This window comes from Perna viridis, chromosome 14 (genome assembly GCF_037379345.1).
Source record: "Perna viridis isolate PV_CMFRI_1.1 ecotype Kerala chromosome 14, ASM3737934v1, whole genome shotgun sequence".
NCBI classification, from domain to species: domain Eukaryota; kingdom Metazoa; phylum Mollusca; class Bivalvia; order Mytilida; family Mytilidae; genus Perna; species Perna viridis.
This window is the reverse complement of record NC_142458.1, coordinates 34646775-34659918: the sequence shown is the minus strand read 5'-3', so window position 1 is coordinate 34659918 and position 13144 is coordinate 34646775. Positions and strand designations below refer to the sequence as shown.

General features: G+C 32.2%; 1 protein-coding gene across 2 annotated transcripts in view; it reads right to left on the bottom strand.

The window, feature by feature from the left end:
• Positions 1-3775: 3775 nt before the first annotated feature.
• Positions 3776-13144, bottom strand: part of LOC148599106 (serrate RNA effector molecule homolog B-like) — a 35752-nt gene continuing 26383 nt past the window's right edge. Inside the window, exons 14-21 of one of the 2 annotated variants that reach the window (XM_088562608.1) lie at positions 12906-12982; positions 11964-12117; positions 9215-9322; positions 8613-8767; positions 8162-8357; positions 7646-7739; positions 6810-6833; positions 3776-4028 (exon numbers count right to left, since the gene is read on the bottom strand). In XM_088562608.1, the coding sequence (XP_088418734.1) occupies positions 3962-4028; positions 6810-6833; positions 7646-7739; positions 8162-8357; positions 8613-8767; positions 9215-9322; positions 11964-12117; positions 12906-12982 (875 nt within the window). In that variant the 3' untranslated portion in view covers positions 3776-3961. The remainder of the gene's footprint in view (positions 4029-6809; positions 6834-7645; positions 7740-8161; positions 8358-8612; positions 8768-9214; positions 9323-11963; positions 12118-12905; positions 12983-13144) is intronic. The other variant, XM_088562609.1, reaches the window with a different exon arrangement.

Below are 13144 nucleotides of genomic sequence, written 5' to 3'. Positions count from 1 at the left end.
GCATATGCATAATTCTATTAAATATGCAATCGCATAATTATTTCTACATATGCGTAATTCTGTTTATGCAATCGCATAATTATTTCTACATATGCGTAATTCTGTTTATGCAATCGCGTAATTAATTCTGCATATGCATAAATCTATTCATGAAATCGGGTAATTAATTCTGCATATGAATTCATAAATAGAATTACGCATATGCACAATTAATGAATTGCATACATGTATCACTGGGCGCCGATTAACCACTTGCGATTAGCAGCAATCACCCTGAAAATTCCGTTAAATAGTAATCGATTCTGACGTTTTTTTGTATAATTTGAATATATCAGAATATATTGTCATACTAAAATGTGGATCTGTGTACAAAAAGTTGGATTAATTTCTCCATAGACTATCTGAACTTAACTGGACTACTTTTACTTTGCGTATTGCGTTTGGCTATTTAACCCATGACAGACACGGTCACGTGCATCTGTATGTCATTGGCTGTCTGTCAGAAAAAACAACGAAAACGGAAGAAATTATAAAATCGTAACTAGAGGCTCTAAAGAGCATGAATTCACTCCAGTAGTTTCTGAGGAGAAAATTAAGTAATAGCAAAAATACGTCGAAGAAGGGCAATAACTCCATCGATCATGGCTTGACAGATAAACACGAAAATTTTACCATAGATAGATCTCATCACGCTGAACACATTTCCCTGTCAGAATTAGTAAATGTTCTAAGTATTCCAAATTTTGGAGAAAAATTTCACTTTTTACATTTAAGAAAAAAAAATTCTATTTAACCCATGAAACAAGGCAGATTTTCCAATAAAAATATTGATTTCGGTTGCTACTGGAATAAAAAAATAGCCCTTGCTCGGGAAACTAGAGGCTCTAGAAAGCCTGCATCGATCACCTGCTCAGTAATATGCTTTTTAGTCTTCACAATGTGGTTATCTAATTATTTAAACCATAGAGAGCAACTTAGTTATCCACCTGGTTTTCGTATGATTTATACTCTTCAAGGGCAACAACTCCAATTTCTATCAACAGACCTTTATGAAAATTTTGTACTCATTTAAGTCCAAATTAGATAAGCCTACCCAATACAAATTTTCAAAACAGAATTTCAAAAAGAATTTGATTTTACTAATATTTTCGTAGATGAAACTTTAGTTAACGGACCGGGACGCCACTGGTGGCAAAGGCGACAGGGTGATATCATTATACGACGGAAACTCCATTTTATCATTATTTTTCCACGTACGGGCTGGTCAAGTGAAAAGTGTCGTATTTATCCCCCCGCTATCGTTCGGGGTAAAACAATGCCACATATATGGCTAGCCCGTGGTAAAACAATGGTAAAATAGAGTTTCCGTGATTTATTTCGATTCTATAATAGGACTAGTTTCTTCGTTGCAAGAATGATAGTCATGTGTTCATCACTTTTTTTCCGTGGCTGTGGTCTAAAAAAAGCACGTCACATTAGAATAACCATAAACATATATGATGCCTAATCCGTCTATAAAATTATATTGAGTGAGAGTGCTTACAAGATATGTGGATAGACATATGAATTTTACTTTCGGGGAGACAACGACAGGATGATACCATTATACGACCGAAAAACAAATGCGGTCGTACATGTATAACAACCATTAACATACATGATGCCTATTCCTTCTTTAAAATTTTATCATAATTTATGGAGTGAGAATGTTTACAAGATATGTGGATAGACATATGAACTTTATTTTCGGGGAGACAACGACAGGGTGATACCATTATACGACTGGAAAAAATTGCGGTTGTACATGTATAACAACGATTAACATATCATGCTTATAATTTTTCTATAGAATTTTATCGTAATTTATTGAGTATAGTGCTTACAACGCAAGATATTTGGATAGACATACGATCTTTATTTCCAGGGAGACATTTGATATCAGAATGCAATACTAATACTGGATTAATTACTAAAGTTTAAAAGTGTTATAGAATTTAGATGTTTTGGGTTCCAGTTAAAGAACAGTTGGACTCCAACATGCAATGCTCATGTATATATAATAAGCTATTTTCTGAATAGGTGCCATCCATTGGAGTATGGAGGGGTGGTCCCACCGGAGTAGATAGGACAGCTGGATAAAATAAGCTCTTTAATTATATAAATCTGCAGGCGATCTGTGACAGATATAATGATCTAGTTACTATGATGCAAGAGAAGACTACCCAAGTTATATACCATGCACGTGAACCTCCATTTTCTCACATCGTCCCCCTTCACATTTTGATATTATACAAACTTAGGTAAATCTGATTACTTTGAAGCTAATTAACAAGTTTACTGTTTTTTTATTACCTTTTAACATTTGTTCGGTATGCTAATGACGACAAGGGTGATTGAAAAACTAAGATAATTAAGAAAGTTGAATATTGCTACCAAACCCTAGCCCTTTGGCACAGAAAATATGTCGATTTATAACCTCCTTTTATGAATTCAAAACTCCCGACCCAAATTTCCAAATCTCCTGGTCAGTTATGATGTTTGTCACACGTATGATGTACAAATGAAATTGCTACATAATAAATCAAGTTAGGAAACCTAAGTTTATCAGTTCATGAATTTGTTTCAATTTTCTTTTAAAATATTTTGAATGGGTTTTGTTGTGAAAAATGTGTTTTATTTTTATTTATGTATTGTTATCAGAAGTCTATAAGAACTATAACTCCCAAGCATGCGCATTTGCTTTCCTTTCAATCTAGGGTGTCTTCATATTAGGTCAGGTATATACTCACTGTCTATTTGGTTACAAGGAAACAATAACAAATTTATGTCGAGCGCAGCATGATACGATCTCAGCCAGTTAAGCTCTGTTCACTGGAGGCAAGTGTGGACACAATATTAGTTTTTGACACACTAAACATAGGGCATACAGTTCGCTATGGACACAATATTGCATATTTTCAAATTCATTTTAAGTATAAAGGACTGATTCACGAAGCATTCATGGATCACTTTGTAAATGATAGGGTTAATTTGGAAAGCATGCTTCTTTGAGTGTGGCATTTTCATATGGAATCCAATATATTTTTTTTTCAAAATCACACCAAAAATTAAAAAGCCAAAATTTTGGGGACATGGTGTCCTTTGGCCCTTTTAAACTCTAACACGGTAAGAAATATCTGAAATTTGATTGAAAAATGCAGACTCCCAGGACCACTACAAGAAGTAGACAGAAATGGATCAGATTGTTCACAGGGATCACTATAGGCCCTCTACAAAGAAGTGGACAGATATGGATCAGACATAAGGATCACTATAGGGCCTTTACAAGAAGTGGAAGGATATGGATCAGACATAAGGATCACTATAGAGCCTCTACAAGAAGTGGAAGGATATGGATCATATCGTTCATGGACAATGGGTTCTCATTATAAGATCTTAAAATACAAAGATCAACCTTACAAAAATACCCTTGCTTCAAATAAAGCAATAATGTTAAATATAAAACCCTTAAGTTAAATGATCTCCCTCTGGAGTCTTTCAACAATAAACATATAGTTGGACTTTCTCCCTTTGGATTTTTATGAATATAATTATATTCCTCAGTACACATATACGTATGATGCATGGTTGTCTTATGAAATTTCAGTGGGTCAAGAGAAGTTGGACTAACAAGGAATGGGGACAGAAGAAAGAACAAACAGATGGACCAACAGACAGACCTAAACTTTGTTTTTTTTTTTTTTGAGGGGGGGTATAATAACAACATAACATTACAATGAAGGACAGATTTAATACAAAGATACAGACTATACTATTAAGGCTTATTTACAAAAATGTAAAATGAAAAGTTAAAAATTTGATGTTAAAAAATTGACATGATTCTTGTTCTGAGACAAAAAGCACTTAATATATTGATTTTATTGTCACGATTATCTCCCCATGGTACACTTCCAGTTTCTGTTTAAAATATATCTGAGTCATCAGGAGCATCCAAATCTCTGTATTCAATTACTCTTCTAGGATCTGACCTGAAAAATTCAGAGAAATAGTTGTGATGAAAAGAGAAATATAATTTATGGTACATTTTAAATATGTATTAATGACTCTTTTAGTTGCAATGGATCACAGCAAAATCACTATTTAAAATGAGATCTGCATTACATGCTTGTTACAAAAAACTTAATGGTTCAGAGCCTAAAAGGCAACTAATTGAAAAATATTAAATGATAAGACAAGGGTCAATAATTTTGTTTTGAGGTACTACCCGGTAAACTCATACATTAAAAGAGTAAACTAATTCTTGGTTAACTATGTGATTTGTATAACATCAGAGAAATGATATACTGTTTGTAACATCAAACTTATATCCTTCACTTTTCTTTCCATTTTTAAATTCTGCTTTGGATATTAACTTGCCACACGAAGCATTTAAATGGGACCAATTGATTCTCCTAGATTTCATAAAAAAACAATTTAGACCCTCCCTCAACTGTTGTGTGACTAGAGAGAGGAGATATTCATCAGGGAGAAAAATATTGACAATTCAGTTACCTTATATTTCATTTACTCCTCATATCACATCAATCTATCTTAATCATCACACTGCTAGACAAATATATATATGACCATTCGTTTTTTTTATAACTGATACAGAAACAAACTGTCTCAAGAAATGTTTTATCTGCTTATGAGAAATATGTTTTGTCTACCACAACCATAAAAAGCACTGTACGCCAGTCATTTTGGTCAATCTTAACAATTAATGTGTTTAGTTGGACAATAATTGGCTATATCAACACTTTTTAGTTGAGTAAGTAAACAAATGTCCATTACAACATTATTCATGTTGAAGAATACAAAATGTGTCTATCTAAACATTTTATTTGGCCATATTTTGTTCACCTCAATGCAAAACAATGCTGGTTTAGACATTTAATGTCCACGTCAACACTAGATATGCTTTGTTTAGAAATGCATTTTTAATCAGCTTTAAAGAAACAGAGTACTGGTAGTAAGATTTCAGTTCATATTTTCAAAGAAAAAAACTAGTAATGAAGAAAAAAATGAAAACCATAATCCTATACTGTCATTCTATTGTAGATAAACTCTTTTGAACTGGGGTGATAAAAACTTATAAAAAAATAACTTTCACAAGTGTTATTCATAATCTTATACCAGAATAACTGTAATGGGAGTGTTTAAACAATAGATTGTTAATGATTGGTGTTATATACTATCTTACCCATATCTTTATATATGAATGGAATTTTAATGCTAACCAAATATTTATGAGACCAAGTGAGTGAACATTGAGCTTTGCCTACATAAATATTGGAAAATAAAAATAATTCTTTTCTTTTTTTCTTTATTGTTACATGTAAATATAGGTAATAATAATTCCAAATCAAATGTCAAGGTCATATTAAGAACAGTGGAAAATAAATTTCAATACAGTAATGAGCATTTTGCAAAATTTTGCACAGTTCTGTCAATTATTATTTTTTGCCCAATTTTAGATTTCACTTTTTATGTAAAACTCAGATGTTATCAACTGTGACTCATAAAGCCATCAAAATGATACTACATTTATTTATGACCACCAAACTACAGTTTCACAGTAGACCAAGTTTACCTGTCAACTAGTGTTATGGTGCTTGAAAGTCTGAGAATATTCTTAACCAAAATTACAGCTCTATTTATAGATAAGATTTGATGATGTCACTACAGAATATGATTAGACTTGATATATGTGCTGGGACAGTTAAATGTGCAACAGATGATAAAATTTAACAAACAAAAAAATGAACTTCATTTCACCACCGGTCTTGCACAGAACCAAGTTTTTATGTCATAAAATTTTATTTTTGCCTATAGGCTATAACACATATATTGAATTAACCAAGCTAAAAGAATTAAAAAAAAAACATTTTTCCTTGATGTTGGAGATGAAGAATTTTTGATGTAGGTGAACATTGCAGATTTTACACAACAAGAAATCATCACTCATCTGGATAGTGACAGAAACAACTACATGTAGGATAGAAAATAAAACATCCCATCAATTCCTGATATAGATTACAAAATATCCCGCTAATCCCTGGGATAGAAATAAAAATGTCCCTCCAATCCAATCCCTGGGATAGAAATAAAAATATCCTTCCAATCCCACACTGGGATGGAAATGAAAGTATCCTGTCAATCGCATCAAGAGATGAAAATAAAATATCCTTCCAATTGCACCCTGAAATAGTAAAAACATCCCTTTAAACAAACTCTGGAAAGAATTCAAAACATCCCTCTGATTCCCATATTCAAATCAAAATACCAAAAATAATCCAAATATTCCCCCTTATCTAACATACTTTTATATCATTCAAATGTGAAAATATGCAGTATAATATAAAGGGGAGATAACCTAAAGCAAGCGACAATGACTGAGCTCTGACAGGAAAGCAGTACATCATCAATGATGCTACAGTCATTTGTAATTAATAATTTCTATGAAAAGGGACCAAGACAGTCTGCCTTTCCAAATGGGAAAAAGGGTCTCACCTAATCATCCCTATGAAAAGATCCATGTATTTTTAAAGAATGGCTGCAACTTGCAACACGGGGAAACAACAGACTTTGATTGTATTTGTTGTTGTTAGTAACAAAAATAAGAATCCCACCTTAGTCAATCTGAGAATACAACAAAGAAAGCCACAATTTCATTAGTTTTAAATTGTTTTGAAATGTAGAATAAATTATTAAAAAGTTGTATCAATCACTTCTAGCACTATCCAGATTATCACAAAGTTTTACTCAACTGATTTCGGCCAGGTCTGTTGGATCTACAAAGAATTAACAGGAGTTAATTCCCTTTATTATCCAACGATTCAATGATTTTTTTGGGTTTTTTTTAGATCCAAAAGTACAGAATTAACTCCCTTCATATTTTTAGAAATACAGTATTTTACCTGTATTATCAAAAGATATAATTTTTGGTATTAGCCAAATGAGTCTTTGTAAATAACAAATTCTTATGAACAAAATTAAGTAGCATTACACCACCAACATTTGTGGAGTAAAGAAAATAGAACTCAACTAAACTCTTCCTAACACATGTTTTGTAGAAGTGTTTCACAATTTGTTCATTGCTCAATGCAATTTCAATCTTTTGTAGAAAAAATTGTTTCATCACATGTGAATAATTTTGCTCAAGATTTGAAAAATTAATAGTCTTGAATGCTGAAATGCAATAATTATCTTCTCAAAAGACAGATCCCATAAAAATATTTAAAGCTACAATAATTTGTTTTGTAGTTGTAACTAAGTGTTCCATGTTTCCAGTATTATTTTTTTCAGAAGCATTTTAAATTGAAACCATATCAAATCAATTTCAAGATGTACGGCCCATCAGTTAAAGTTTAAGTTTAAGTGGTCAGTCAAATTTTCATTAGTTCATGTAATTTGTGAATTTTATCATAGAATTAAAGATCTGGTAAAAAATTAAAAGTCTGTTGTCATTCAGAGTTTTCCCATGGAAACCTATTATTTTAAAATATCCTAGAACACTGAACAATTCTTCCACAAGAGTATGTTATCCACTTGATTTGATATGGTCTCTACCATCTGTTAACCATTTGTTTCTGAGATAAGTTACCTGTATCTATTATATCCAGATCTGCCATATGGCCCTCGGTATGGCTCTCGTCCATGATACGATGGAGAGTGATATGACTGTGGTCCACCACCCCCTACAATTATATATTGCTACACTGTCAAAATAATAGAAGTATTATGAGATATTGCAGTGCCTTTTTTAACGTTTATTTTTTTCGTAAGTTTAATCACATCCTCAGGGTAATAAGAAATTTCTAAAAAACAAACAACGAAACCAGCTGGGTATCAAAAATATTTTTCAATACCCTAAGGACTTTTTAAAATATAAATCATATATTATGAGAAATTTCGACATTTTTTTTCACCAGTTTCATTCGGTTGTGGTCCTCCAGTGGATTTCACAAAAAAATGGTAAAATTTAAACATTCTTATTTCACTAAATCAGTGAACCTAGTATAAAACAGAAGGCCTCACTATTATATAATATGAGGACCACCTCTATAGAACCTCAAGCCTCATTAACACATAACATGAGGACCACCTCTATAAAACCTACCACCTCTTGAGTACATAACATGAGGACCTCCTCTATCAGAGTAACCCATGTGTGGCATACTCTGGTATCCACTTGGACTAGTGAACTGGTCCCCTCCACCTGTACTGGTTCTATTACTGGTTCCCTGTTTGTTACCAGGATGTTCCGGCAAGGCTGGTCTTTTAGAGTCCATCAGATAATTGTTAAAAAATGACACCTGACAAAAATGTAATAGAAAACCATTTAAAATGTATGTTAATATTCAAACAGAAAGACGCACAAAGCTATTTCTTACCACCTTTAAACTTTTTAAATTCTGGAGGAAATATCTGGTTAAAAACCTCGAAAAAGTAGTGGGATAGCTAACACATAAAACACTAAAATGATTGAAATAAATCAATCACTGTACCAAGACGGTATACAGTTTTCCTTCTGATCTATATAAACCCTGGAACTTTGAACTTTAACTTACCTCCATTTTAACCTCTTCAACTTTCTCGCCATGTTTGTTAAAGATATGTTTGCGTACAAACTCAGGACCTTTGAACTTTTTTCCACTAATAGGACACAACCATTTGTCTTTAGCTAACTCCTGTGTGTTGGCTGTCACAAACTTCTCCACTTCAGTAAACAGTAGTTAAGGACAATAAAGTGTCATTTGTCAACATCAACCAATCAATTAATGGCATTTGATACTAGATTTAAAGAACAAATTTATGATTTGAAAAAATCTAAAATTTAAGATTTGTATCAACCATTAATATGTTTAATTATTTCTAGTCCATACAGGACTTGTTTCTTTATGCCTATGAGTTGTGGGAAATGGTATCCACTGTGGAGCAAAATTCTACCATGACATTGGCAAAACTAGATAGAACTTGTTGATGACTTCGGAAATAAGACCTTCATACATCTGTGATGTTGCTATATGATTATCACTGTTTTACCATGGCTGTAGTTTAAAGACATTTGAAGCATGTCACATAAGAAATGACAATTCATTTTTGTTTTACCCAGATAGCACTTTATGGACACTTTGTTAAGTCACACCAGTAAAATGTTATAAAGGATATGCCTCAGGATCTTTCTTGCCCAGTTTAACAACTTCATCATCTGGTAAAGGATCATGGTGTTCTGTTAATGTCTTTATCTTGTTCTCAAAATTCTTTATCCATTCATTTACTACAATAAAACAAGTACATAAGTCAGTGGAGAGAAATACAAATAATATCCAAGACTTGTTAAGTAAACAATAAGGAACATATCAATTCCTTCTTTCTTAGTGTCTTATATCACTGTAGAGTCTTTGTAAGTATCATGCAAACTCTGTAATATGTGAAAAAAAAAGCTACACATTTTCATTTTCATTCAGTCACTGCATGTATAGGAGTTAACAACAATCAATTCTACTTTCTGTTCTGATGACCTTTCTGATCAACCAATAAGATTTCATATTTCAAGATTTTGAAAGCATCATTCAAAGGAAAAACCTGAGGATTGTGTAATGGTCATCACAATAGAAAGTAGAATGGTGTTGTTAGATCCTACATGTAGTGACTAAATGTGACAATTGATAGGTCTAATTTCAATTAGATTGTGGGGCCACAGCAAAAGTGTGTATGTGCTATTATTTTTTAAAATGAATTATCTATCTAATTATCAAATTAAACTGGAAATACTGTGTGCAAACTCAGAAATACCCCTCACCTCACTTGGACTTTAATCATGAAAATCACTAAAATATAAGATTAAGTTTCCTTATGAAAATCCATAATGTGTTTAAGGAGGAATTGTGCTTACAAGATATGAAAATGTAATGCCTTCAAGTTGAATTTACACCCAGTAAAGAATCTCCCATAAAATTTCATCAAAATCTCTCAAGGCATTTAGCAGGAGTTGTGCTTACAAGAGATGTCGATAGACAGATGGAATACAAACAAGCAGACAGACGGGCGAGTCCTTTATACCCCAAAACATGTTGGAGGGAGAGGTTAAAAAAATATAGGAAATTCATATGTGCATTGGTGAGGGGACACTTAAATAACCATTCAATGGTGTGGGGATACATAAATAACCATTCAATGATGAGGTGACACGTAAATAACCATTTAATGGTGAGGGAACACTTAAATAACCATTCAATGGTGAGGGAACACTTAAATAACCATTCAATGGTGAGGGAACACTTAAATAACCATTCAATGGTGAGGGGATACTTTAATAACCATTCAATGGTGAGAGAACACTTAAATAACCATTCAATGGTGAGGGGATACTTAAATAACCATTCAATGGTGAGGGAACACTTAAATAACCATTCAATGGTGAGGGGGATACTTTAATAACCATTCAATGGTGAGGGAACACTTAAATAACCATTCAATGGTGTTTTAAAATCCTCTATGTATAGTAACAGTTCATTAAATGTAATGGAAGCAGGAGGTTAAGTGAACTTATAAAACCTGATTTAATCAGAAATACCTGTACCAAGGACCATTACCATGGTTTCAAACTTTCCAGTTTTTGGCCTCGATATGGACTTTAATTTGGACAATATTTTTTATGAATGCCTGGAGTTTTTTCCAACACTTCACTCAGAGACATTTGTTTCTCTAACACTCAAGTCCTTTCTGAGTGAAACTCAGTGTTACACAGACATATTGAGTGTTTACCACCTAGATTCTACCTAACCAACACTTACTGTTTGTATATTGTAATAGTTGTAAAATTCAATGAGGCATAACCGGGGAATTCATTGTAAGATACTAGGTTTATTCAGTTTCTGGGGTAATTCGGAGACCTCCAGTTAAGATAAAAATTTAGTCATGTCATTAAAAGTTAAATTTTTTTTTTTATTTGAGCATGTCTATCATCTGTTGGTGTGTTATTTTTTAATTACAGCTATGTGCTATGAGTGGGAAATATGTATAAATATTACTTCGTATTTTTATCAAGTAATAATGCCATCTTTTGATATTTCAATTTTGCACTTTTAAATTGAAAACACTTTGAAAGTATTGATTGTTGTAATTTGATTTGAATGATGGACTTGTAAAAACAGTCTGGTGACTCTTTTAGTTTCTGATAATTGAATATTATATTGAATTTTAATAATTGAACAGTTTTTCCTAAAATAAAAGAAACTAATTACAAGTCCTACGACATCTGTATAATGTGTACATAAGAATTGTAAAGTAGAATCCCTTAATCAGGACTGCGAACAGTCAGTAATAATTATAAGTTACAATATGTTGTCCAAATGAGGACGAGATGGCAACCTCAGTCAGTCGTTTTCTACCGCTAAAAATGCTTCAAATTAACTCTGAGACATTCTTATTCAAAGCAAGTTTCAACACAACCTAAATATTTCTTTATTTTAATGATAGGTTTTGTTAAAGGATTCCAAACTTTCATTGATACCGACCAATGTTTACTCCCGTATTAAAATAATCCATTGACAAACCTCACACATATAAGAATTGTCTATTTTTAGAAATTAAATGAACACATTGTTTAGAATGTCTCCAGTGTGTGTCTGGTCATCACATGGACTGCAATTAATTATAACTTAATACAGGACAGTTATGAAGTATGTATCAATGATAAATGTCTTTTTTTTTTTTTTACGATTTTCACGTTATTTTTGTCAATCGTTAATACCATGGGCTAATCCTCTCAACCGCTGTTTTATTGTGCTGACGGCTTGGATTAAAACCGGACAAATCAACTACTGACTTGTGTTACTAGTATAGATTTCAGCGATTAGTGTAGATCATTTTGGTAATTTTGTTTATACCCTGTATTAACTAGTATCTAAACTTACTGTCATTTTGTGTGACTTTGGTAGTTGGAGGAACACATCTGGCATGCATGATACCACATCGATGGGGCATCTCATCTTCATTGGGATACTCATTACAACTATAGAAATCTATAGAATGTACAATCCTCAGATACAAGACCATACTGTCTAATGCCTGTTAAATAAAGAGAGATGAACAGAAATAAACAGCTGTCACACAATGCCTACTGTGTATAGCCCACACTTTTAGCTTGAAAGAGATGCAGATTATACACTAATATACATGTAATTCTGATAATAAGTGAAGATTTACCTTGAAATTAATAATTTCAAGTCTAGCTAAATTGGACAACAAATTCAGATCAGTCTGACCATGTATTAATGATCTGTCCACATAATTTTATTTAAAAGTAACACTCTTTTTTATTGGAAAAAGAAATTCCGTCCATCATCTCATGAAACAAATTTATTATGTAACTGTGTCATCATCAACCTTTATGATGATCCACTCCTTAAATTTTGATATTAAAATTAAGTTATAAAGAATGGTTTTTATATTTTTTTCATGCATTATAAATAACCTTGAAACCTGTGATGCACATCCTTAAAAACTTGTAGTCATCCCTTGAGTACATAAATATATCATATAAATGTACAGCGATTCAATTACTCAGCTTAGAACATAACTTATTTACTTTTATTAGTTTATTTATTACACAAAGAAACCAAAACAAACACAAACCCAAAAACACAACAAACATTACAAATATATAAAATATTTAAGGAAACAGAGATATCAAGATATGTTATAACATTTAGGAAAGCCAGCCGACCATGTAAAGAGAGATAACTCTATATATGTATAATTTAGATAATGATGTGTGTTTGTATTTCACCATGTAATGAAGTTTATATGGAGATGTTTTCTTACAACTGGCCAACAACTTGAATATATATATTTACCTTGATCATATTTTCATCCCTGTCCATCTTTATTTCATCTGTTTTGGTGTCCCCCTCTCCATCTTTCATTGACTGGCCTGTAAACAATGAGTAAAGCAGAATCTTGGAAATGATAGAATGATAAGTACAAAGGTGAAATTATTATTAATTTCATTATTACATGTATTAGAAAGTGCAATATAGCTTCATTCTAGCTGAATTGGACAACAAATTCACTTCCTCAAAAACTCCCAGATGAG